We start from the raw sequence: 22,805 nt of genomic DNA, 5'->3' as shown, positions 1-22,805 counted from the left end.
TTCCCAGCATATTCCCAGTTACTCTCGCCTCATTCACACATGCAGGCTTTCTCAGAAGCATTTTTCCAGGAAAGGGGTCATGTTCTTGACCTCTGCAAATGCATAGTTCTATGCCATAATGTTGCATCCAATGTCATCTCCTCAAAATGGGTGTCTGTACGTGTGATCTGATCGCCCAGTACCAACACACCAGAATCTAAACGACTGAGAATCTTCTTTCCAGCAGTTAACCTTTTAAACATATTCATGGATTCTGAAGTTTCACAGGAAAACCATTTCAAGCAGTTAACTCACTACTATTAGAAGCCAAGTATTTAACAAGCCATGGGTGGAGGAGATCTTTAAAAGAGGTCTGTTAAATTACCTTCGGAACCATCCCAGTCTCATGTTTAAGGTGCTGGCTGATCCTCGCTGTCTTTTTAGCGATGCTGTGGGTGTTGAGGCGGTTGATCTTGTCCTTGATGGTCAGAGTTTCTGTCTTCTTGTATTTGTCAGCTATAAAATACGAGGCACAGTTCACTGGAGTGTGACTAGCAATGTTAAAGCCACCCTCTAGGGTACTGATGTCAGTTTTGATGCTAAACCGTCTCACCGACTTCTCTGAAGCGTTTGTACTCGTTGATGCGGCAGTTGAAGGCAATAGAGGTGTGAGCTGTCTGCTCCAGGAGTGCGTACGCTGGGTGACTTCTGTCAGTGTGTTTCTGGATGGTCTGCAACAGGAGGGGGTAGCGGGCAATTCTCTGCACCGGCATCACCAGGAAGAAACTGAGAGAGGTGGCGTTTACCTCAGGCCTGGACAAACCAACACAGGAAACAGTTCAGGCTGTATTTAGGTCAGTTCTCCCGGTTTGAATCCAAAGAAAATGTTATCAACTCACGCTGAGTTCTTGATGACTTTGACGATCTCGTTCCACTGCGCTTCCTTCTGTTTGTAACTGTTCTCTACCACGGTGACGCGGTTGTAGTTGGCCAAGTATTCCTTGTAAGCTGCCTCAATGTCTGAGGCCAGGCTGAGGAACGAATCACCTGACAGGAGGAAATACAGGATACTAACTTATTGAGACTTTGGACAACTTTTAAAGTCATACTTCACCCAAAAAGTGAATTTTGTCCTTTACAAGTTTTCATGAATAGGTTTCTAAAATTTGTGATTCCAGAATGCAGGAAGATCCAGCCGCGTATATTAAGATTGACGCTAATGGATGCTGACGGCTAACGAGAGCAAAACTGTCCAAAAATGTCAGTTTACAAACTCTCAAGTGCCCCATTCAGCAGTAACTTTTTTCCTGATGTTGAACTGATGTTTTTGGACGGATCAGCTGTTGTCAGCCATCTGTCTCCATTAGCTTCATGCTAAATATCCATGGCTGCCTCTTGCTGCATTCTGGAGTCACAAATATGTGATGCGGGAGGGGGAAAATGTACATTTTAGTGAGCTCAAGACCCCCATTAGTGAGTACTTGAAAGGCAAAAAATACTTGTTGGGTGAAGTATCGCTTTCAGTCTGAAATTTAAGCACATTCCAGAGCTGAAATGAAATATTTCATCAAAGCCTCACATCTAAATTGTTACTGTAAATGCAAAAATAAAAAATAAATATTAGCAAAACACACTGAACTCTCTCCTACTATTGGACATTTGTGCGTTTGGTCACAATTATCATTTGTATTTATGGAGAAAATGTGTTGGTGCAGTCACGGTGACCTTTAACCTACAGAACTGGATCAGATTATTCTTGAGCACAAGAGACTGGGACAGATGGACAACCCAAATTATAAAGCCACCCTGCAGTCACAGCTGTGCACAGCGCAGAGGGAGCAGCGCTGAGAGGCTTACAGAGCGTCTCCAGGAAGCGAGGGTCTCCAGGCAGAATGTGCTTCTGATCCAGCAGGCTGAGGAGCCGACTGGACACGTCGATCACATCCTCGATGTAGAGGAACATGCTGTCCAGGTGGGCAGGAGGAGGCTGTGACAGATACAGAAAGAGACACAAACATTCAATACACATCTTTAATGCAAGTACTTCACTGTAAAAAACAGATATTTGCATAAAACAAGCCTATTTGTCCAGTTCGAGTATCACTACAGTGTTAAACACTTGAAAAAAGTTCCTTTGAGGTACTTTTCGCACTGATAAAAGGAAGAAGTTTGATTCACAGTTTTTACATACCAAACATAAATGCACAGACCGTCATGCAGAGCTCAGAGGAGGAAGGATTAGTTCTGCTTGTCACATGTAAACGTTCCATCAGAAATGGTGTTAAAACCAATCATTTGAGCTAAAAAAAATTCAGCAGAATATCACAGCAAACAAAGTTATACAATAAAAAGAACCTCCACTGACAAACTTCCCCAAAACCCTGAAGGGCGCACCTCGGTCCGTGTGACACTGAGCACTGAATTAAAACATAAAATGCCTAACTTGCAACAATCAGTACATGCAGGCACATGTTTACGCAGCTGCAGTTGCCTCCTAATATGTTTGTGCGTCTGCTTCATATAAATACAAGAAAAATGTGACAGCACAGCTGATAAGAGTCATTTTGTTCAGCTCCATTTTATTGTAATGAGAGAAGAGTGGGCGCACTGACGGCTGGAGGACTGAACAATGTCCACACTGAAAACTGAACAGAAACGTTCCTGTCTCACAACGGCACCGTTCTCTCACTGTGGTTCTCTTCCTCTGCCCAGCCCTCCTTCACTCTGCTGCCTCCCTCCATACATCCAGCCTCCCTCCCTTACATTCTCTTTACCCATCATTTAAATGCAGTCAACTTTTCCGTTTCATTTTCATAAGTTTGCACTGTCACAACAATACGAAGGAGAAATGTCTCCTATCACTAACAGATCTTTCCTCTCATTCCTAAAAAAAACAAAACAAAAACAAACAACCCCTGACTCTCCCTCCAACCAGACGCAGCCCATAATTTAGAACCGGCCATTCCTCATTCTTATTTCCATCCCTCTGTGTGGCATCGTTTTGATGCTCATCCGCTGCTCATCCCTGCCAGCCCATAAAGCCTGATTCCATTAGGTTTTACAAGGCTTCATTTCATTACAACAGCAGTAATGACTGATTTTATTTAGCGGGAATAAGCACTATCTCAGCCATAATGAAAAGCTGATGATAATAAAGCACTGAGCAGCTTCTGCATCACCGTCGCTCTGGATGCTGCTGTGCCAAGGTAACATCTCATTTTCAGGTTGCTCTGAAAACGCACACGTACGTTCTAATACAATTCAGGCTGGTGTCACTCAAAAACTGTTGTATGGATGTAGGGAAACCAGAGGAGATGGAGAGAACTGGTGATGGAGCCTCCTGGCTTCTAATAAACACGGTGGTAAGAAAAGTTGCTTTATGGGCTGAACTTGTTTTTTTGTAGAAAGAAGAGAGTTTCTGAAGTTTCCCATCAGAAGAGTCAAGAGCCTGAAATGACTGCCATTCCCTCTTTCTCTTTGTTTTTAATTGCACAGACACACAAATACTGATCATACTGTAATAACAGACGTGAATATTTTGAGGCCTTTTGGAGTCACAGCCTTCCAGAATGATCTCGTTGGTTTTCCTGAGCCCAGCTTCAGGCCTCTCCCTGCACTTGTTTGCTCTCTGGCAGAATGATAATTTGGTAATTTAGTTTTATTAAGTGGAGAATCTTGATGAAGGATGACGAGCTAAGCTGATCAGCTGCAGTAAACCTCCCCATCGCTCGTTTCCTACCTGCAGCTTCTGCAGGTTGCTCCTGATGGTCACCGTGCTGAGCTGCAGCATCCGGAGGTAATTCCTCTCAGAATGCACCAGCTCCTCGATGGCCAGCTGCTGCCTCTGGGCTGCCCTCTCCTTAGCTGCTGCTTCCTCCTCCTCTGACCTCTTTTGAGCCTCTTTTGCTTCCTCCAGCAACCTCTCCTCCGATATCGAGCCCTCCTCTGAGAAGCTATCTTGTAGAGACAGTTTTACATTCACAGCAGAAGTGTTTGACTCCGGTTCGGAGGTCTCGGCAGGTGCCTCCACAAACACAGACACAACAGAGTCCTCGTTTGAACTGAATGTCTCCTCTTCACATGGCTCCGTCTCTGTGGTTTCATCCGTCTCCTGTTGGCCTTTTTCATTTATTGGATCTTTCTCAAAAACCTTCTGAACAGCTCCAAGTGGAGACAGAGCAGACGAGGCAGGTTTGGGAAGAGCTTGTGGGAAGGGTTGGGGCCTCCTGGGCACCTCCATGATGGTGCTCACTGTCAAAGAGAAACCCTGTTAGTCAGTGAGTCAACACTTACCATGACACCCAGCTGCAACATCCTAGTGATCATTGCGACCTACGGCTGGCCAACAACTGCCAGAGCACGTGAGTAACAGTGTGAAACATTTCAAGGTCCAATTAGATGGCTGCTGGTTCTTTATTAGCCAAGGCAAAACTCAAAGACCCAAACAGGAAACATGGCTGACATTTTACTCCGCATGCGTGTTACCACATAACTTCCCTGTTGCATATTTATACAGAATTTTAAGGTGGAGTTACATTCCATAAACAGGCGAGGCTACATCTCCCGCTCTGAGACTGTAGGGTGATGAAATGTGTTATCTTAGAACACCTTTCAGTTTCAGGGCCAATTTGTGTGCAATCAATGAAGCAGCTGTTTTTAAGGACAAAATTAAAATGTTTGTTGTATGTGGTAAAGGAAAAAGTCCTAAAACCTTTGTTACAGGGCATCAAACATGCCGCTAAATACTGTACTTGAAGCACGTACGCGGTTGCTAACGAGTGGCTGGACGGGACTACAGAGTTTGTCACGGACATTTAAATGTCATCGTTTAAAAACAGAGTGAGCGTGAGGCTTAGTTGTGTTTGCCACAGAGCTGATTTACAGCAATCATCTGAAGTCCAATGTAAAAATCCCACTGGCTTTTGAGCAAAGAAAACCCCGGCGATGCTCTCTTCCTGCGGGACGACGAAATTCCTCATCCCTGCTGCACGCTATCGACACGCAAACTACATTTCCTGTTATTCAGAGAAAACAAGAGAGAAGAAGCTTTTCCAACTTTGATAAATCACTGAAGTGCAGAGAAAGGCTGCACTGCGGATGAAACGGCTCTGTTGAAACTGTTTGCTGCACAGCAAGTCAAGCAATGACCGGCCATGTATTGTCATGGATCCACTGGGCTGGAACGCCACGTGTTGAGCCCACCAGGAGGCCGGCAAGCTGCTGACAGAGCATCTAAACACCACCACCACTGTGACAATTAGCCGTGACGCGGTTCCGAGGATGAGCCCTCTGTGGCTGTAAAAGACACACGCTCATGATAGGGTTATTTTGGACTCTGCGACTAAATTACAATCTCTATGTAGGTAATGACTCATGGCAACCCTCAAGGATCAGCAGCTCAAAAGCTCTCTGCATCATAGCGCCACTCGTCTCGCCCCGATGCATCACTGAGATCTCACCAGCAGCTGCGGTTCCTGCACAGAATCGTGCAGTTGTGACGCATCATCATTTCTCTGTCGTCATAATTACAGAGTCCCCCCCCCCCCCGAGAAAATCGCAAGTGATGAATTGAAGAAAACACACTGCAACTGGAACCCGTTTACAACTCGAAGGGCGTTTTTTTGGTTCCACAGTTCTACGCACTCTCAGAGGAAGTCGTAACAACACCAGCGTGACATCAACCATAAATGACAGCAAAACGTACCAGCGACTATGTTCATGTTGCTTTCTTCTCAAGAGTCAACAGGAACCAAAACATTGACTCAGAAACTCAATTCAACCAAACGTGGGCTTGTTGCATCAGTCCACTCCTGCTCCGCAGGTGACCACAGTGAACGCGAGTGGAAGAGTAAACGTGTTCGATCCTCACACTAAATCCCAAACGACGACCCCTCACAGATGAAGGTGGCCGTTCTTCTTCTTCTACAGAAGTTGTTTTGTGTTGTCGGGGTTTGACAAACATAAATGAGCTTTGCAGAAAGATCCAATCCCATCTAGATATCAATGCAGTCACTGGAGTGACGCGCTCCTCCCAGGTGTGCATCGAATCAGGTGAAATATTGAGATATAATCAGGAAATGAGACACATCTCGATGACTCTTTGTTTGCCGGCCCAAATCTTTCTCCATCCACCAAAGGTTGCAGGTTTGAGCAGCATACGGTGCGAACAGTTGAGGGTATGTGACGTTTACCACCACAAAATGCACAAAAAGAAGTTTTAACTATGTATAACTTGATAATTATACCATGAGACTTCGAGCTAACAAACGAGAACCAATACAGATCAGTCCAAGTCACACAGCAACAGAGGAACTTTGTTCACCTCCCGAAAAAACTTCACGCTGAGACCTCTGCTGCCCAAAAGCCCAAACCGGAGCGAGCTCTCCTCAGTGCTGACGCCGTGTGTGAGAGTGACAGCGGATCATTCAAGACATTTACATGAGGTCACTGTGCTATCAGTACCTTGTGCAGAATCCCTGCTTCAGCCGCAGTGGTCCTTGCTCTCCCCGCCGTCCCGTGCTGTGCTGTCCTGAAGGAGAAATCTTCTGCAGAGGGATGGCTGCAGCATGGAAAACACACACACACACACAAGAGTAACTTTCTCCAGTGACTCACACACAGCAGGCTGCTGCTGGGTCTCATGTGGTCGGAGTGTGTGAGTGTATATTCACAAGTGTGTGTCAGAGAGACACAGTGTGTGTGTGTGTATGAGGAAAGGGGGGATGGGAGAGGTAAAGGAGGGTGGGCCGGCTATTTTGTAGAGGAAAAAGGGGGGGAGGAGGATGAGTGGCCATACACACACACACACATACACACACACTGGAGCTGCTGAATAAGCTGATTGACTGCAGCAGCTGGTGGGAAGAGGAAGTGACACTCACCCTGACAAAGGCTGATTGGCTGACAAATCTTCAGTGGAGCAAAGGACCAATCAGAAATCACCTCTGGAGGCTTCACGGGACACAAGGAGCACCAATGAAGACGGACGGCTGAAGTGATTGAAGTTTTCCTCTCACAGGAAACAAAAGCACCGCGGGACATCCCATCATCCTCCAATAGCCAAAGGATTGCCTGGATTTTCTGGTGGAAGGTAACAGAAGATTTACAGCTCAGTCCTTTGGATTTCCTTCAAGTGGGAATAAAAGATTCATGTCAGATGTATCAAAAGTTTATGTCATGCAAAAAGCAAATGGCCACTAAGCAACAAAAAAAGTGAATACAATCCTGTTCAAATGATGTTTTGGAGGAGTTTGGCTTTCGACTCCACCGTCTAAATAAAGACCAGAAGATTGCCGTCCACAATCCTTCCACGAGTTGCTGAAACGTCTCAGTCTGAATCCGACAAGATTTCTGGAGTCGCTAAAAGCTGGATATTTAAAGCCAAATGTGTAGCTGGAAGTCCCTTTAAAAGTCAAGTGATTTGTAAGCAAACCGTGGAAATGTCACAAAGGGGGGGTGTGCATGTTAGCTGTGTTTCCATCACATGGTTTGTTTGTTGTTGTTGTTTTTTTACATTTCCTCTGTTTCCTTTTGATTTTGAAAAAAATGAAGTTGTGCTGGAAACCTGCAATCTGTCGACCAGCGTAGACCAGCAGGGTGACTCCAAGACAGACGTCCAGGAGGAAACTGTCCTACTTCCTCGAACATCCTCCTGGTAAGACCCTTGGTCTCACTGGCTCGCGTCAAGCCTTCCATGTGTTCATTTCATTTATTATTGTTCGGTTCAGAATAACCAAAATAAGAACTCAGGGTAAATGCAGCTTGGGAAGCTCGAGCTTCTGATTCTTGAACTCCAAGTCGATAGGGGGCAACATAAGCTGGTTGCCCTCCCCTACTGACAGACACAGAGAAATGCTAACTTCCTTAGCGTGAGCTGAGCACAACACTGAATTTACCAGTTTGTTTACATTCCTACACTCACCTGTGCTCACAGGCTTTGGCTGTGACTGGAAGGTTGTCACTGCTGTAGCCCCCCCCCCCCCCCAAAAAAAACCCCCAAAAAAACAGAAGAGAGTAAAATTAGCAAATTACGCTGTCAGTCCTTGCTAGCAGGTACAACCAGCAGCTGCATGTTCCTCTGGTAGTGCTGAGGACTTTGTTTCTTAGTTGTGTGCCATGATAGCAGGCACCAACCATCTAAAGGCAGCTGAGCTGAGCACATAGTGAGAATAAGACATGAATATGCGCCTGGCTGGACACAAGGAAGGAATTCATCGCAGTGAGAAGGACGGCGGAACGAGGGAGGCAGGAGGGCAGTGGCTTATCTAGGTTCATCGGATCGGTATGACAGGGAGGAATGCTGCTGGACCAGATCCTCTCATCAGCTGATGCTGACATGAACCGGTGGTATAATACAGAGGGAAACATCTCAGGTTTAAACTACACCAACCCAAAACAATCAAGCAATCAACGCCAAACCACATTTTTGTATTTTTGTTGAGTTTGACAAGTACGATGTGAGTCAGACGAATGTGAGTCAGACGAATGTGAGTCAGACGAATGTGAACACAGACGAATGCAACATCCTTCAGCTGGGATCGACGTTTGATGTCCTGCTGACAGGTTAGCTCGATGGAGCGAATGAGCGCGCTCGTTGCGACCGATCCAAACTCGCCTCCTGCAGAGCAGTTCATGAGGACGAGTATTTTCAAGTTACACAAGTGACTTTATGTCCAGACAAGGTGGATCACGGATCAGAGCTGGAGGGAGGAATGGCTTCATTCAAAAGTCCTTTGCTTGAGTGGAAAACACGCAATGGTTAGCACGCGAACAGCAGCATATCATGACAACATCTGGTCATTTCCGTGGAAACGAGTTAGAAGTGTGTCAAACACTTTGGGTGATTTGGTTTGTCAGGAACGCATTGAGGAACAGCCCCGGTCTGGAGCTTTGTGATTTCTCTCTGTCTGAGAGAAACTGATAAGAACACTAAGATATCTTAGCTCTCTTCTGAAAAGTCAGCTGATGTCCGGTCCTCTCTTTAACTCCCTCCACCCTAACAACCACGAACCAGAAAGATCGTTCGAAACAAGTCGGTGATTCCTTCAGTCAAATAAAAAATGTCAGTGATGGACATGAATGGATGTGTTGGCTGACGCATTTCCAGACAGCTTATTAACGTGAAGCGGAAGCAGAAAACCCGGTGGCAGCCCACCTGCACTTTGTGGGAACGCCGAGTCTGAGCTTATTGAGAGCCCCCTGGTGGCAGAAATGACATACTGCACACATCAGCAGTTGGACGTCCGTCATCGGCCCACATTCACGTCTTCTTGCTGCCGGTGGAGACAACAAGGCTTGAGGTGAAAGCCGTGGTGATGGCGTGCTGTCCTCCACCCACATTCTCAGGGTGATGCTGCATCAGCCCCAGTGAGTGAAGGATCATTTTAAGATAACTGGGAGTGACAGAAGAGTTCAGGTTCAATCACTACTTCGCTTTGCTTTCTTTAACCTGAACCACAGAGGACAAGTTCACAGGGACCTGGCTTGCTGTCATGGGCACCAACGCTGCTGGTTTACTGGCTCTGATGTCACGCTGGGACAGAGAAGTTAGCCAAAGGTTGTTTAAGAATAGACCGCCAAGGTGGTATTTCAAGAAGTGCTCCGTCACACGACTTGTGTCCTTAAGATTCAGTTCATTTTCCTATCTTTTAAAGTGCCCACTTTTGACTTTCAGACGGTGGAAATTTAAAGGAAAAAAAACAAACGGTTTTCAGCCTAAAAATTCAACTCTTTTGTTGTTTTGTCAGCCTAAAAATTCAACTATTTTGTTGATTCGCACAATCTTTTGGCAAAATTATCTCAAGACCCCTGAGGGGGCCCAGCGACTGCGGCTGGAGGTACCCCCTCTGAGCAGCAGAACGACTTCTATTCACAACGTAGGGAAGATGCAGCAGCAGCAGCGAATTCTGTGAGTTCACATGACATCTGAATTCTACATTACACACTTATCACTGAGCTGGATGGACAAAGGATTCCAGATATGGCACGAAGAACTTGAACTCAGCCCCATCCAACAGCTCTGAGACGACCGCAAGGATTCAAACAAACAGAAAGTAGGAGGAGGCCTGTAATTAAGATAATAACAGAGCGACGTCTGAGATTACCTGTAATGTCCTCAGGCACCAGAAGCAGCAGCAGCAGGAGGAAACGACATGTCAGCCTTGGCCTCACTGGGGAACTGAAATCAACACATTCAGACAGACTAAACAGATCTTTTACACGCCAATACACTGTCTGTTTATCCCTCTGCTGCGGACGGACAACCAGAGGAAGAGTTCCAGTTGGACTCCACGTCTCCCGTCGTCGCCACAAATCACATTACACCTGAATTGGTCAGCACACTTCACCTTAAATAAGGTGAGACAGGATGGGATAAGACAAAATGTATTCATCCTGAAAAAAATGATTGCGCCTTCAACATGTTCAGTGCAACAGACGCAAGGATGTGACACATCTCAGTCCCCGATAAGATTAAATACATTTAGATGAATAAAATAAATCTAGACAAATGACAAGCAAGGCAGAACAAAAACACTGTACATGTGATTTACATGCAGAAAGGCAAAACTCAGGTAGCAGATGACAAGGATGCAGGATATACCATCAGTATCAGTGGATAATCTCGCGACATCTCAACATATATCAGTGTTTTACGAGCCAAACTCAGGATATTCACGTAGTTTTTAGGTCTGTATCACAGAAGTTTTACACAGATAAAATAAATGGTAAATACCATCAGTAAGACATCAGCTTGTGAGTCACTGACACGTCATTTTTAATGTGAAATGTCCAACTATCACGAGCAACAGGTGGAAAACAGAATGTAAACGAGAGAGAGGAGAAATGCTCAGGCTGTCAATCACAGGTACGTGTCTCGGTAACAGGTGTTTCACTTAGCTTCAGCTGGTAGCATGTCGTCATAACTGCAGCTAAATAACAACACAACGTCATGCGTACACCGCGTAAATGTCGCCAGCCAGAATCAGAACCAGCAGCCGTGGTTCGGTTCGAGGTTGGGTGGGTGAATGCGGTTTGTGTTCGGTCTCATGTTTGACGAAAAAGAGCCGAGAGGAAAAAAAAAAAAAGATAAAATGATAAATGAGAACGTTACCTTGTGCTAACATCCTGTCAACACCACGCCAATCAAATCCATTCCTCTCCTCTCTGCGCTTCTGACATTGAACTCCTGTTCACCTGTTGTCAGTCAGCAGCCTGTCAAGCTCCCATCCCACAATTACAACATCCGGTCACCACCGTACAAAATAAAAGCTCGTGAGCGCTTCAGTTTCCGTGCTGATTTTCAGAGTGAAAGCAGAACGGAAAAAAAGACGTGCGACTTAATTTACTGATGGTATTAGTTGAGAATGCCTCAGCGCCCTATGAGTAGGTAATTTTAGTTTAAATACCTCAATTTATTACTCGTCAATGAGTTTACTTTTGAACATTGAAATTCATTCATTTGTGTACATTCTTTAACAAATTAAATGTTTATTTATTCATTCATTCAACTGGGTTAATCGATGTTTCAGTTCCTCGTCACTCTAAATCTCGTGAAATGTTGAGTTTGCCGTTGAGTCTGTCATTCGGTTCGTGTATTTCCACTCCACAACGCCAGGGGGCGACAGCGTGTCATCTTCGTCTCACCGCATCAGAGGTTAAAGTTCACGACTCTGACGTCACTAGTCGCCGCACGCATGTTGTTGATGCTGGATAATTCTTCGTTACTTAAAGCTATTTTCCTTTTCGGTCAGTTTGAACACTTTTATTCAGATATTGTTGGTTTTATAACATCCATATCGTGGCTGGGTTGTCGATGTCGTTTTAGCATAGCAGCATGTCGTTTCCTTTGGTTTTACCAGTAAGCTAGTAAATTAACTGGTAATTAACATTGTTTGTAGGTCCTCCAGTTAAAGCATAACGATTAATATCATGCTTTTTTCTCTAAGTTCTTCTGTTTTTAGCGCATGTAGTGAAATTTTACTAGATTTGAGAGCCTCTTTTCGATGGTTTTGATCTGCTCCATTATGACTCCAGGCTGTCAACACAAACAGAACACTTTCCAAATTAAAAGCTTTCATGGTTTTTTGCAGTCAGACAGCATTTCACAGTACTTGCGGGGCTTTCTTTTTCGTTTTCGTTTATTTTTACTCTGTCCGTCCCTTCACAAGAGCCTGAATTTATTTGTAATGTAAATAGAAGGGATTCTAATGCGATACATGTTGTCAGGATGTTTAATTCCTCCACAACTGTTTATATTTTGTACTTTGAAACAGTTGTCAGACTTGTAGGTTTAACAATGTTCAACCGGGTTTCAAAATCAAGAGTTCCATGCAGGGCCATTGATCGTTTTTGGTTTATATTGATTATTGGCAAGTAGATTTAATCTAATTTTAGGAAAGATATAATCTCACATTTGAGTCATCCATTTTTCTTCACTTCCTGCTAAGTAATCCTCTTTTTTTTTCACTTTTATCATCTCCAGGACCACAGTCAGGTGCGACAGGTTCTCCTTCTGTTCTGAGGTGAAATGAGGAACCTCAAGCTGCTCAAGAGCCTGCGGAGCTCGGAGCTGCAGGGTCCGGGTTCCCCGCAGTGTTTGTCCATGCGAGTGGACGCTGGCACGCTGCTGGTGGCCTCTCAGTACGCCATCACAGAGTTCAGCCCTCGAACTGGAGAGGTAAGCTAGTGAAACGACCGCCGTTGCCAGAGGTGGAAGTGATGGGAGGATTGCGTAGTGCAGCATGACGCTGGAGACCACGCGTACTCTGTCTCGTTCTCTGCATGCAGGTGGTGAGCGAGGCCTCGCTGACAGCTGATGGGTTCCTCCCGGAGGATGGCAGCGGCCTGGTGGTTGGACTGCAGGACCTGGCAGAAGTCGAGTCGGCATGTTTAGCCACAGCTGGCGGTGATGTCATCCTCTTCAACCTGAACACCTCCCAGGTTGGTCACACAGAGGACATGTCGCCTGGTTGTTGGAGGGTTATGTGTTTGCTTCAGAATTAATGTTGAGCTGAATAAGAGGCCGGTGGATGCAAAGTGACTTCATGTGTTTGGTTGCACAGTTGGAGTGTGTCGGCAGCGTCGATAGCGGTCTGACCTCGATGAGCTGGAGTCCTGATGAAGAGCTGGTCCTCCTCACGACTGGTCAGTATGTTACATGTAACAGCACTGTTTCTGATCAGGGGAGGCTGGACCCGTCGAACTGAGAGTCAGCGGAATCATCTCACTTGAACTGTTCATATTGTCTGCAAGCAAAGCAGATCTTCAGCAGTGAAGATTAACTCAGTCTTTATTAAGTCTGGACTCAACAGAGGATTGGGGGCCAGGATCTACTGAGTCCAGTTTAACAAAGCCAGTTAGGAGAGGTGCTGGTTCTCCTTGTTTCACATCAGTAGTTAAAAAAAAATTGAATTTTTAGCATTTGTCTTATCTTTGTTTTTGGGTCAAAATAATTGATAGGGAGAGGAATTAATTTATTTGCGCCACTTTTTTGGAAAAGGGGGGATTGAGGGGTCCTTTTGTTTCCAAGTGAGACACTGAGGCGTGCTGTGACTGAATAAATCTGTAATGATGTTGTTGCAGGCCAGGAAACCTTCATCATGATGACTAAAGACTTTGAACCAATCACAGAGGTTGGAATCCACCAGGATGACTTTGGTGAAGGTACGGTGGCATCAAAACCTGCCTGACGATTCCTAGGTGGGAGGAGTATTTGTACCATGGCTAATGATGGTATTTGCATAAAGCATGAGGTGTTTGTGCTGTGTGTTGCAGGAAAGTTCATCACAGTGGGTTGGGGGAAGAAGGAGACTCAGTTCCACGGATCAGAGGGGAAACAGGCAGCACAGAGGAAGATCCAGGTTAGCGTTCAGTTATGCAAACATAGGATCAGTTTCATTACGCACCCCCAATATGAAAATATGCAAAATATTAAAGAGAGCACCTTCAATATGTGTACACGTGTACTGTCAGGAGGTGAATCCAGCTGCCGACTGGGACGACCGCAGACCTCGGGTGACGTGGCGAGGGGATGGGCAGCTGTTTGCTGTCAGTGCCGTCTGTCCTCAGACTGGAGCCAGGAAGGTCCGAGTCTGGAACAGAGAGGGGGTCTTGCAGGCCACCAGTGAACCCATCAATGGCCTAGAGCAGTCGCTCTGCTGGAAGTAAGACAGCTTGTTGAAGTCATTTAGTCATAAATGGGCAGTTTAGCTGTTGCTAGCCGTCAGTCTCCTTTAGCTTTGAGCTAAAACTATGTGGCTGTTGGGTGTTTTGGAAGTGTTCATCCATGTTAAATCCTGGGTGTTTCAGACCGTCAGGGAGCCTGATAGCGAGCACTCAGCGTCATCCCAACAAGCACAGCGTGGTGTTCCTGGAGAAGAACGGCCTGCTGCACGGAGACTTCACCCTGCCGGTCAGCAGAGACCAGGCCAAGGCACGTTCCCCTCAGTCTGAGCCGCCACAGTCATGTGGTTCACACCCGAGCAGCCACAGCAGCATTGCCGTCTCTGTTTGGGAGGAGTTTTGTCAGACAAGTGTGTGTGTGTGTTGCAGGTGAAGGAGCTGCTATGGAACAGCGACTCCACTGTGTTAGCAGTTTGGTTGGAGGACTTAACTGCTGGGGAGGATGGACGGGTCCACACCTCTGGTAAGTGTGTATTGTCTTCAGTGCACAGTGTGTAAGTTTTGACAAGATCAGCAGGTGTCCTTAATAAAGTAAAATAGTAAAAAAAAAAAAAAAAACTCATCACACACACCAGCTAAAACAGCCATGTTACACTAACGAGAACAAAAAGTTTCCAATAATAATCAAAACTCTGTCTTATTCGTCGTTATATGGAAAATTCAGCAATCAAAAAGAGAAAAGATTTTATGAGGCAGTCGGTGCTCAAACATGTGGTTCTGAGGACCTGAATGAATTAATTAATCCAAGTTCGACCTGATCTCATCTAATCTGATCTCACCTAATCTGACCTCACCTAATCTGACCTCACCTAATCTGATCTCACCTAATCTGATCTCATCGAATCTGATCTCACCTAATCTGATCTCACCTAATCTGACCTCACCTAATCTGATCTCATCTAATCTGACCTCACCTAATCTGACCTCACCTAATCTGACCTCACCGAATCTGACCTCACCTAATCTGACCTCACCGAATCTGATCTCATCTAATCTGATCTCATCTAATCTGACATTACCTAATCTGACCTCACCTAATCTGACCTCACCGAATCTGATCTCATCTAATCTGATCTCATCTAATCTGACATTACCTAATCTGACCTCACCTAATCTGACCTCACCGAATCTGATCTCATCTAATCTGATCTCATCTAATCTGACATTACCTAATCTGACCTCACCTAATCTGACCTCACCGAATCTGATCTCATCTAATCTGATCTCATCTAATCTGACATTACCTAATCTGATCTCACCGAATCTGATCTCATCTAATCTGATCTCATCTAATCTGATCTCATCTAATCTGATCTCATCTAATCTGACATTACCTAATCTGATCTCACCTAATCTGATCTCATCTAATCTGACATTACCTAATCTGACATTACCTAATCTGACATTACCTAATCTGATCTCACCTAATCTGATCTCATCTAATCTGACCTCACCTAATCTGATCTCATCTAAAGTCAGATTTGACTCTTGTGGGTGAACTAAACCATCAAAGATGAAGCAGGGACCAGGGTATTATTACAGATTTGATGTCTTGAACGCGTCCTCGCTCTCTGTGCAGTCCAGCTGTGGACGATGGGCAATTACCACTGGTACCTGAAGCAGACCCTGGACTTCAGCAGAGACCCTCAGAGGGCCCCCGTTTGTGTCTGCTGGGACCCTGAGGGCCCCCTGAGGCTCCACGTGGTGACCCGCAGCTGGACCTGCATCACCTACACCTGGGGATGGATGACAGAGAGAAGTCCCGGGCTGGACGCTACTGACAATGCCAGCGTGGCTGTGATTGATGGAGGTGGGGACCAATGAGAGGGTGGAGGACGGTGACGATGACAATTGGCTCTAATATCTAATTTTTGCCTGATCGTCCCTCAGAAAAGGTTCTGGTTACAACCTTCCGGCGGTGCGTGGTTCCTCCTCCCATGAGTTCATTTGAGCTGCAGCTGATGTCGCAAGTCAACCATGTGACTTTCCTCCACTTACCTCAGAGGACCAATCAGCTGGCGGTTTTAACGGCTAATGGAAACATCTCAGTGTTTGGGGAAGGTGGGTCGCCATGTCGAGACACTGACATCAAATTAGATGAGTTGAATCTTCTTCCTGCTGAGCAAATGAACTGTTCTAACCTGTCTGGGTTTCTGGAGGTGGACCAGACGCCTGGATGTTTGATTCTGTAGTTAACTTTATCTGAACCTTCCAGATCCAGGTGAGCAGTCTGATCAAGCAGCAGATGGGTTCAGGACAGTGTCTCGTCCCCTGGTCCTCCAGAAAACCTTCAGGTACGAGAAACCAGCTGATCCTCGTTCATCCCTCTGTCTCCTGACATCACATTCCTCTCCTGTTGTCTTTCATGTCACTGTAGAGTTGCGGTTCTCCAGGAGGAACCGCTGGCCCTGCGGCAGCTGCTGTGGCTGCGGGACGAGCTGTTTGTGGGTGTGAGCTCTGGTCTCCTGCCGACCTCCTCCACCCTGCTGCTGCTCTGTGCTGCTCGGGAAGCCACGGATACTCTCGCTGTCAGGTCACAAACTGTTGTCTGATTTTGCTGAATCAAAGGCTTTGATTTATTTATGCAGCAACTTTGTTGGAAGTCAAGAGTCAAGTCAAGTGTTTCTGCTGCAGGTCTGAGGTGGAGGTGGCCGGGGTTGTGGTTAGTATGGTTCACTGCTCCCGGACTGGCACTGTGGCGCTCCAGCTGGAGGACGGACAGATCAGGAAGGTGCTCTGGGGTCAGTTATCAACTGTTTTTCTCTTTTCTTCAGTAAGAGATTTTTGTGCTTCTTTCTGAATTATGATTTCAAACCCAAATTGTCTGATATCAATCTGCAAAGAGAAGAGACAAGGTGGTTTGAGTAAATGAAAAGAAAGTAATAACGGAGTATGAACCAAGTATGAAACCCCTCAGTCCATGTTAATAAATCGACAGACACGTAAAAAGCATCGGTTGACCTTCTTTCTGTGTAGATTGTCCTGAGCCATCAGTGGAGGAGTGGCGTGACTCCAGCGGATGCAGCGTCAACTTTCCCGTTCCTTGTGTTCAGACGGCTCTCTGCAGCATCAACGGAGAGGTAAAGCTGTCTTTACACAGCACGTAAAGCTTGAAACTAACAACTCCCATGACACATGGCTTCTGTTTCATTCCTCTAAGAAGTAACAAATGTGGAAAGCTATGGCGGCTTTATTCTGAGTTTGGCTTCATGTCTGCAGGAGCATCTGCTCGGCCTGACAGACAGATCCCATCTCTACGCTGGAGACACAGAGGTGCTCTGTTCATTCGATTTCTAAACGATAAATTGTTCCACATAACAAAAAGAAATGATGCAGTGCCGGACAACAAAGAAGTGCGAGCCATGTTTTTGTTCATGTGTGTTTCTGCCTCAGCTCGCCTCCAATGTTTCCTCGTTTGCTGTCTGCAACGACTTTCTCATCGTCACCACCCACTCCCACACCTGCCGCTGCCTCCATCTGAGCATGCTCAGTGTCAAAGGTGAGATGGAGACTCGAGGTGAAGCAGTTCCTACCTTGGACGAGAATTTGGACTCGCTGTCTCTTGTGGCGAGGGGGTTGCTGTGGTTGTATTTCATTAAACAGCTGTGATGTGTGACCTTTAACCCCGCAGCGCTGCTGGTGGCCTTGGCCTCAGATGGAGGTCAGAACGACGAGACGCTGCGACGCGTTGAGAGAGGATCCAGGATCGTCACAGTGGTGCCACAAGACACCCGTGTGATTCTGCAGGTCAGATCAACACACACGTCAAACACGCATCACGCATTCATGCTCTCACGCTGTGGACGGAACAGATGGTTTGATGCCGTGTCATTCAACGTTCTGGACGTTGGTGTGTGTGTGTCCAGATGCCTCGTGGGAACCTGGAGACGGTGCACCATCGAGCTCTGGTGCTGGCTCAGCTCAGAGACTGGTTGGATAAGTGAGTTTCACATTTAGTCACCTGCTTTGTTCGCTTTCTACAATGAAGGGAAAAAGTGCAGGTGGCTGTTCAGTTTAATACCTGCGGTTAGCGACTGCTGTGTGTCCAGACCGCCTGGTCACAATCATAAGAACAAAGGATGTCACAGCCAATCCAAAGATTTTCCCCTCATGTGAGATTGTTTCCATTCCTCTCTGTCGCAGCCAATTCCCACATTAACAGATTAGAGAGCAGCAGCTACTTTAATCCTAACTAGTGTCCTTTTTGTTGTTTTCTTTTCTCAGTCTGAAGTTCCTAGAAGCTTTCGAGTGTATGAGGAAGCTGAGGATCAACCTGAATCTGATTTATGACCACAACCCAAAGGTCTGACCTCAGCGAATCCTGAATTATGTATGGAGTGCAGAGACTTGAATAACTCCGCTCCCCACAGGTTTTCCTGGAGAACAGAGAAACTTTTATCACACAACTCCGCTCCATCAACAACATCAACCTCTTCCTCACTGAGCTCAAGTAAGACTTCTGTCAAGCAGCCTCTTCACAAGGAAAACAACCTCTCGATCATTTATTTTCCCTTCTTTCAACGCGGCTGCAGGGAGGAGGATACGACCAGCAGCATGTACCCTCGTCCTGAGAGCAGCGCGGCCCAGCGCCAGCCCGCCTCCGGCCAGAAGAAGGTGGATGTGGTATGTGATGCTTTGAGGAGCGCCATGGAATCGATGGATCCAAACAAGTCAGTGCCTGCTTGTTCGCTTTGAATGTAAAACATAAAAATATAAAACGTTCACACCGGATAATTCTTACCTTAAAAAAAGGATTTTACCAAAAAGGAAAAAAACAACAGGAAAGTGTCAATCTTCATGGTGTCTATCAACTCTGACTCCTGCAGTTTAAATTCAGTAATTAGCACAGTGTCTGCTTGTTATACGACTCTGAGGGACATCCGGGGTTGAAGCATGTTTGTGCGTCTGTGCTTTGTTAAGCGTGATAGCTGTATTTGGGGGGGGGGGGGGGGGGGGGGGGGGGGACTGTTTTACCACAGCGGCGTCACTGTGTTGTCTGGCTAGGTTCTGTCTGTCCATTCTCACGGCTCACGTGAAGAAGACGGTTCCTGAACTTGAGATCGCCCTGCAGAAGGTCCACGAGCTACGAGGTGAGCACACCGAAGCACACCGATGCCCTGAGGAGCTTCAGTAAAATTCATTTATAACACACACACACTCACACACGCGGACATACTTTTTCTGTGTATTTATGGATATTTATGTGCAGTAAACCCCCCCGAGGTGCCTGGTGCTGTGAGTGCTGAAGAGGCGCTGAAGTACCTCCTGTTCCTGGTCAATGTCAACGACCTTTACGAACACTCCCTTGGAACATACGACTTCGACCTCGTTCTGATGGTGGCTGAGAAATCCCAGAAGGTAGGACACAGAGACGGGGACGGGGGTGAGACAGCAAGTTCTCCTGTAATGTCAACAGCTTGTGATGAGGTCATCATTGTCCACCATCTCTGCAGGACCCCAAAGAGTACCTTCCCTTTTTAAATAAACTGAAGAGCCTGGAGCCAAACTACCAACGCTTCACCATCGACAAGCACCTGAAGCGCTACAGGAAGGCCCTGCTTCACCTCAGCAAGTGCGGTCAGTCGACTCTTTACTACAGCTGTACAGCCGTTTAGCTGCCGGCAGAAGCGTTCCAGTCCAGGATGCTGATGCGGTGCTGTCGTGTTCCAGGACCGGAACATTTCCCCGAGGCTTTGCGGCTGGTGAAGGAGCAGAAACTCTACAGTGAAGCGCTGCGACTTTACCCAGCCAACGGTTCTCATTACAAGGTGCAGACGCCCACCGCCCAGTGAAACTGACCCTCCTCCTTCCAACTCGCCATAACTGAACGTCATGCCCGGACTTGTATTCTCACACCCTTTGACCTTTAGGCTCTGAGCTGTGCCTACGCTGAGCACCTGGTGGAGCAGCAACAGGCGGAGCAGGCTGGCCTGTTGCTATGGCGATGCAAAGAGCCAGTCAGCGCCCTGCAGGCGTTCGCCAGCAGCTCCAGCTGGAGAAACGCCATTTGTGTCGCTCAGCAAATCCCTCTGCCGCCCGACCAGTTAGCTCTGCTGGCCAGAGACTTGGCAGGTAACCATGGTAACAGGTAGTCAGATAAGCGGTCAGCTGGTTGAACAGGCAGTTACTGTACAGCGTTTTGTTTTCCTGTAAAAACTTTAAAGTGTTCGTTTCCTCTCTTGTAGAGAAGTTGACGGAACTGCGGCGCTACTCGGAAGCTGCGCTGCTGTTGGACCAGTACGCCAAAGTAGGACAATCACACAAGCTTAAAAAAAAAAAGACTTTTATAATGTTATGTCATAGCTGGTGAACATCTATGCTGGAGATCAGAGTGTGAAACTGTCCCTCTGCTGGACAGAGCATGGCAGTGGAAGCTGTAATTGTTTCTGTTTCCATCTTTGTGCGTGCGGCAGGACTGTGAGGAGGCCATCTTGGCTCTGATCACTGGTGCAGTCTGGGAGGAAGCGCTGCGACTGGTTTGTAACAGAAATAAGAGCTTTTTTTCCTCTGTTAGTTCGAATTTGTGGCTTTGTGACAATTAGATATTTTCTTTGTGTGCCGCAGATTTACATGCACAACAGGCATGACATCACTGAAACCAACCTGAAGCCGGCTCTGTTGGAAGGTGGGGTTGTGCTGTCTGACTGGCCGCTTCCGCTCGTGTTCACCACGCCGATTACACCGTTCTACATTCGGATTTTCCTCGTGCTAACATCTTATTGTGTCTTCAGCTTTCAGCACCCAGACGCTCTTCCTGGAGACACAAGTAGCGACGTTCACACGACACCGGGCCCGGCTCGCCGTGGTGCGAGAGCAGAAAGAGAAATCCAGAATGAACATGCTGGGTGAGATCATGCTTTCTCATCCACAGCTTTTGATTGTCTCTTCCTGATGTGGGTTCAAGGAGTCAAAGACTTTTTATTTCACATATACGAGCAAAATGGCTAGTCAACACTCATTAATGGAACACATCATCCACCGTCCCGGAGCCAGAGAAGATGTTCATGCTGTGGAACTACGTCACGTCCTGTATTCTGAGTAAAGGCGTGTGTTTTCATCAGATGAGGACGGTCCAGACTGTGCAGACGCTGATCTTTACTCTGAAGCCAGCAGCGCGATGACAGGCTCCAAATACACCCACAGTAACTCTCGCATCTCCTCGTAAGGCTGGCTGACACACACACACACACTCAAATGTGGTCCAATTATACTGTGTAAGTTTGTGTCCCCATACACATTTTGCGTGGGACGGTTCTCTGCTGCATCTTCCAAGGGTGCAGTTTGAACATACGGTAAACTTCATGAGAAAATTGACTTTTTCATGAATAATAACTGCAACTCGGTCATATAAATCAGGTGTTTGGTTCCTGTTAAACTGCATTTTCTCCCTGCAGGAGATCATCAAAGAACCGGCGGAAGGCTGAGAGGAAGAAGCTGAGTCTGAAGGAAGGAAGTCCCATGGAGGACCGAGCGCTGATGTACGCCCTGGGGGAGATCGTCACCACCGTGGATAAGATGAGAGGTGCCAACGCACACAAACACGTTGAGTGACTTGTTGAGACTCTCCACGTTTTGACTGAGTTGCTTTTCCTCCTGCAGAGGAAGTCCACAACCTGCTGAAGACCCTCGTGCTCTTCCACTTCGACAAACAGGCTGAAAAGCTTCAGCTGATGTATGAAGGAGCCCTGCAGATGATGGAGGCAGCGCTCGCCGAGGTTTACCCTGAAGGCCTGCAGAACCACCAGGCCCCGGTACGACCGCCTCTCATCAGCATACTCACCAGTGTGGAGCAGGAGCTCAGTAGATGTCAAGTTACCTGGCCAGCAGATGGCGACTCCACCGTTGTTCTGGGAATATGAGTCACTCGCCATCAGCCTCCATCTTGGAACCGCTGCTTTGTGTTCTCACCTCTCTGACAACAAAGATTCAAGCAGCTTTGGTTTTTTTTTTGTGTGCTAAATATCAACTATGATCCTTCACTTTTTCCTGCGTTCAAAAAAAAAGCTTAAATCCCATCATCTGAATTTTTGGCCTTAAATGTCCTGAATACAATTTTAACAGGATTTCATGATTCAGTTGATTAAAAAATGAACATTGCAATTACGTGGTCGTGCTGGGGGGGCCGTGTTGTCAACATTCCTCTTTGATTAGCGGTCAGAACAAAGATACAAGCACGATGCTGCAGTGAGGCGGGACTCTGGCGGCGTCCTGTAGGTTCTGCTGCTTTAACGGTTTCTTGTTCCTGTTGCTCAGCTCACAGGCCCAAACTCAACCGCCAACAGCATCATGGCGTCTTTCCAGCAGCAGCAGCAGACGACGACACCAGCAGCTTCTCAAGGTGAGCAGGAAGTGTGGAGTCGCGCCGTCTGACTTGGTGATGCTTGCAGGTTGCAACAGTCAGGTTTCACTCTCAGTAACAGGATTCATCACCGTTTTCTTCATAGATGCTGAAGTCATGACTCCACCCAAGATGAGAAACGCTGTCAAGTGGAAGCTCGCCGTCCTCAAGTAAATTAGCTCTGTTTGTTTGTTTGTAGCTGTGAATGGGAATTATATTAAAAAAAGATTTCTTGCATAAACAATGAAATGAAATAAAATGTCCTGGAAAAGGATGAGAAAAGAGTGTTGACCCACACAAAGTTCCC

General features: G+C 46.6%; 2 protein-coding genes across 2 annotated transcripts in view; one reads left to right on the top strand and one right to left on the bottom strand.

Moving 5' to 3' along the window:
- arhgef37 (Rho guanine nucleotide exchange factor (GEF) 37) overlaps positions 1-11,203 on the bottom strand; it is a 29,273-nt gene extending 18,070 nt beyond the window's left edge. The window contains exons 1-9 of the mRNA XM_086222323.1: positions 11,090-11,203; positions 10,083-10,156; positions 6,861-7,059; positions 6,442-6,538; positions 3,719-4,230; positions 1,837-1,966; positions 879-1,026; positions 593-792; positions 365-495 (exon numbers count right to left, since the gene is read on the bottom strand). Coding sequence (XP_086078449.1) covers positions 365-495; positions 593-792; positions 879-1,026; positions 1,837-1,966; positions 3,719-4,219 — 1,110 coding nt within the window. The 5' untranslated portion in view covers positions 4,220-4,230; positions 6,442-6,538; positions 6,861-7,059; positions 10,083-10,156; positions 11,090-11,203. The remainder of the gene's footprint in view (positions 1-364; positions 496-592; positions 793-878; positions 1,027-1,836; positions 1,967-3,718; positions 4,231-6,441; positions 6,539-6,860; positions 7,060-10,082; positions 10,157-11,089) is intronic.
- A 408-nt stretch (positions 11,204-11,611) lies between these two features.
- Positions 11,612-22,786, top strand: elp1 (elongator acetyltransferase complex subunit 1). The gene is made up of 36 exons (XM_086222319.1): positions 11,612-11,724; positions 12,461-12,655; positions 12,766-12,918; positions 13,041-13,122; positions 13,561-13,641; positions 13,753-13,838; positions 13,951-14,141; positions 14,287-14,410; positions 14,530-14,623; positions 15,740-15,970; positions 16,051-16,221; positions 16,376-16,454; positions 16,538-16,693; positions 16,795-16,901; positions 17,137-17,240; positions 17,380-17,433; positions 17,554-17,659; positions 17,792-17,907; positions 18,027-18,100; positions 18,385-18,463; positions 18,531-18,610; positions 18,693-18,830; positions 19,165-19,250; positions 19,370-19,518; positions 19,614-19,737; positions 19,831-19,928; positions 20,031-20,232; positions 20,346-20,407; positions 20,574-20,636; positions 20,725-20,785; positions 20,892-21,005; positions 21,222-21,321; positions 21,555-21,682; positions 21,760-21,911; positions 22,414-22,498; positions 22,605-22,786. Exons 2-36 carry the CDS (start codon positions 12,506-12,508, stop codon positions 22,670-22,672), a joined length of 3,948 nt encoding a protein of 1,315 aa, XP_086078445.1. The 5' UTR covers positions 11,612-11,724; positions 12,461-12,505; the 3' UTR covers positions 22,673-22,786.
- The last annotated feature ends 19 nt before the right edge of the window (positions 22,787-22,805 follow it).

Source organism: Aulostomus chinensis, chromosome 13 (genome assembly GCF_037954235.1).
Source record: "Aulostomus chinensis isolate RoL2024-O1b breed Wild chromosome 13, RoL_Achi_v1.0, whole genome shotgun sequence".
Taxonomy (NCBI): Eukaryota; Metazoa; Chordata; class Actinopteri; order Syngnathiformes; family Aulostomidae; genus Aulostomus; species Aulostomus chinensis.
This window is presented reverse-complemented; position numbering and strand designations above follow the sequence as displayed.

Excerpts from the sequence above, each read along its gene's own strand:
- elp1 (XM_086222319.1), top strand. The coding sequence starts at position 12,506 with ATGAGGAACCTCAAGCTGCTCAAGAGCCTGCGGAGCTCGGAGCTGCAG. Across the intron at positions 17,660-17,791 it reads GAGCATGCTCAGTGTCAAAG|CGCTGCTGGTGGCCTTGGCC; the intron begins GTGAGATGGAGA and ends TTAACCCCGCAG. Across the intron at positions 17,908-18,026 it reads ACACCCGTGTGATTCTGCAG|ATGCCTCGTGGGAACCTGGA; the intron begins GTCAGATCAACA and ends GTGTGTGTCCAG.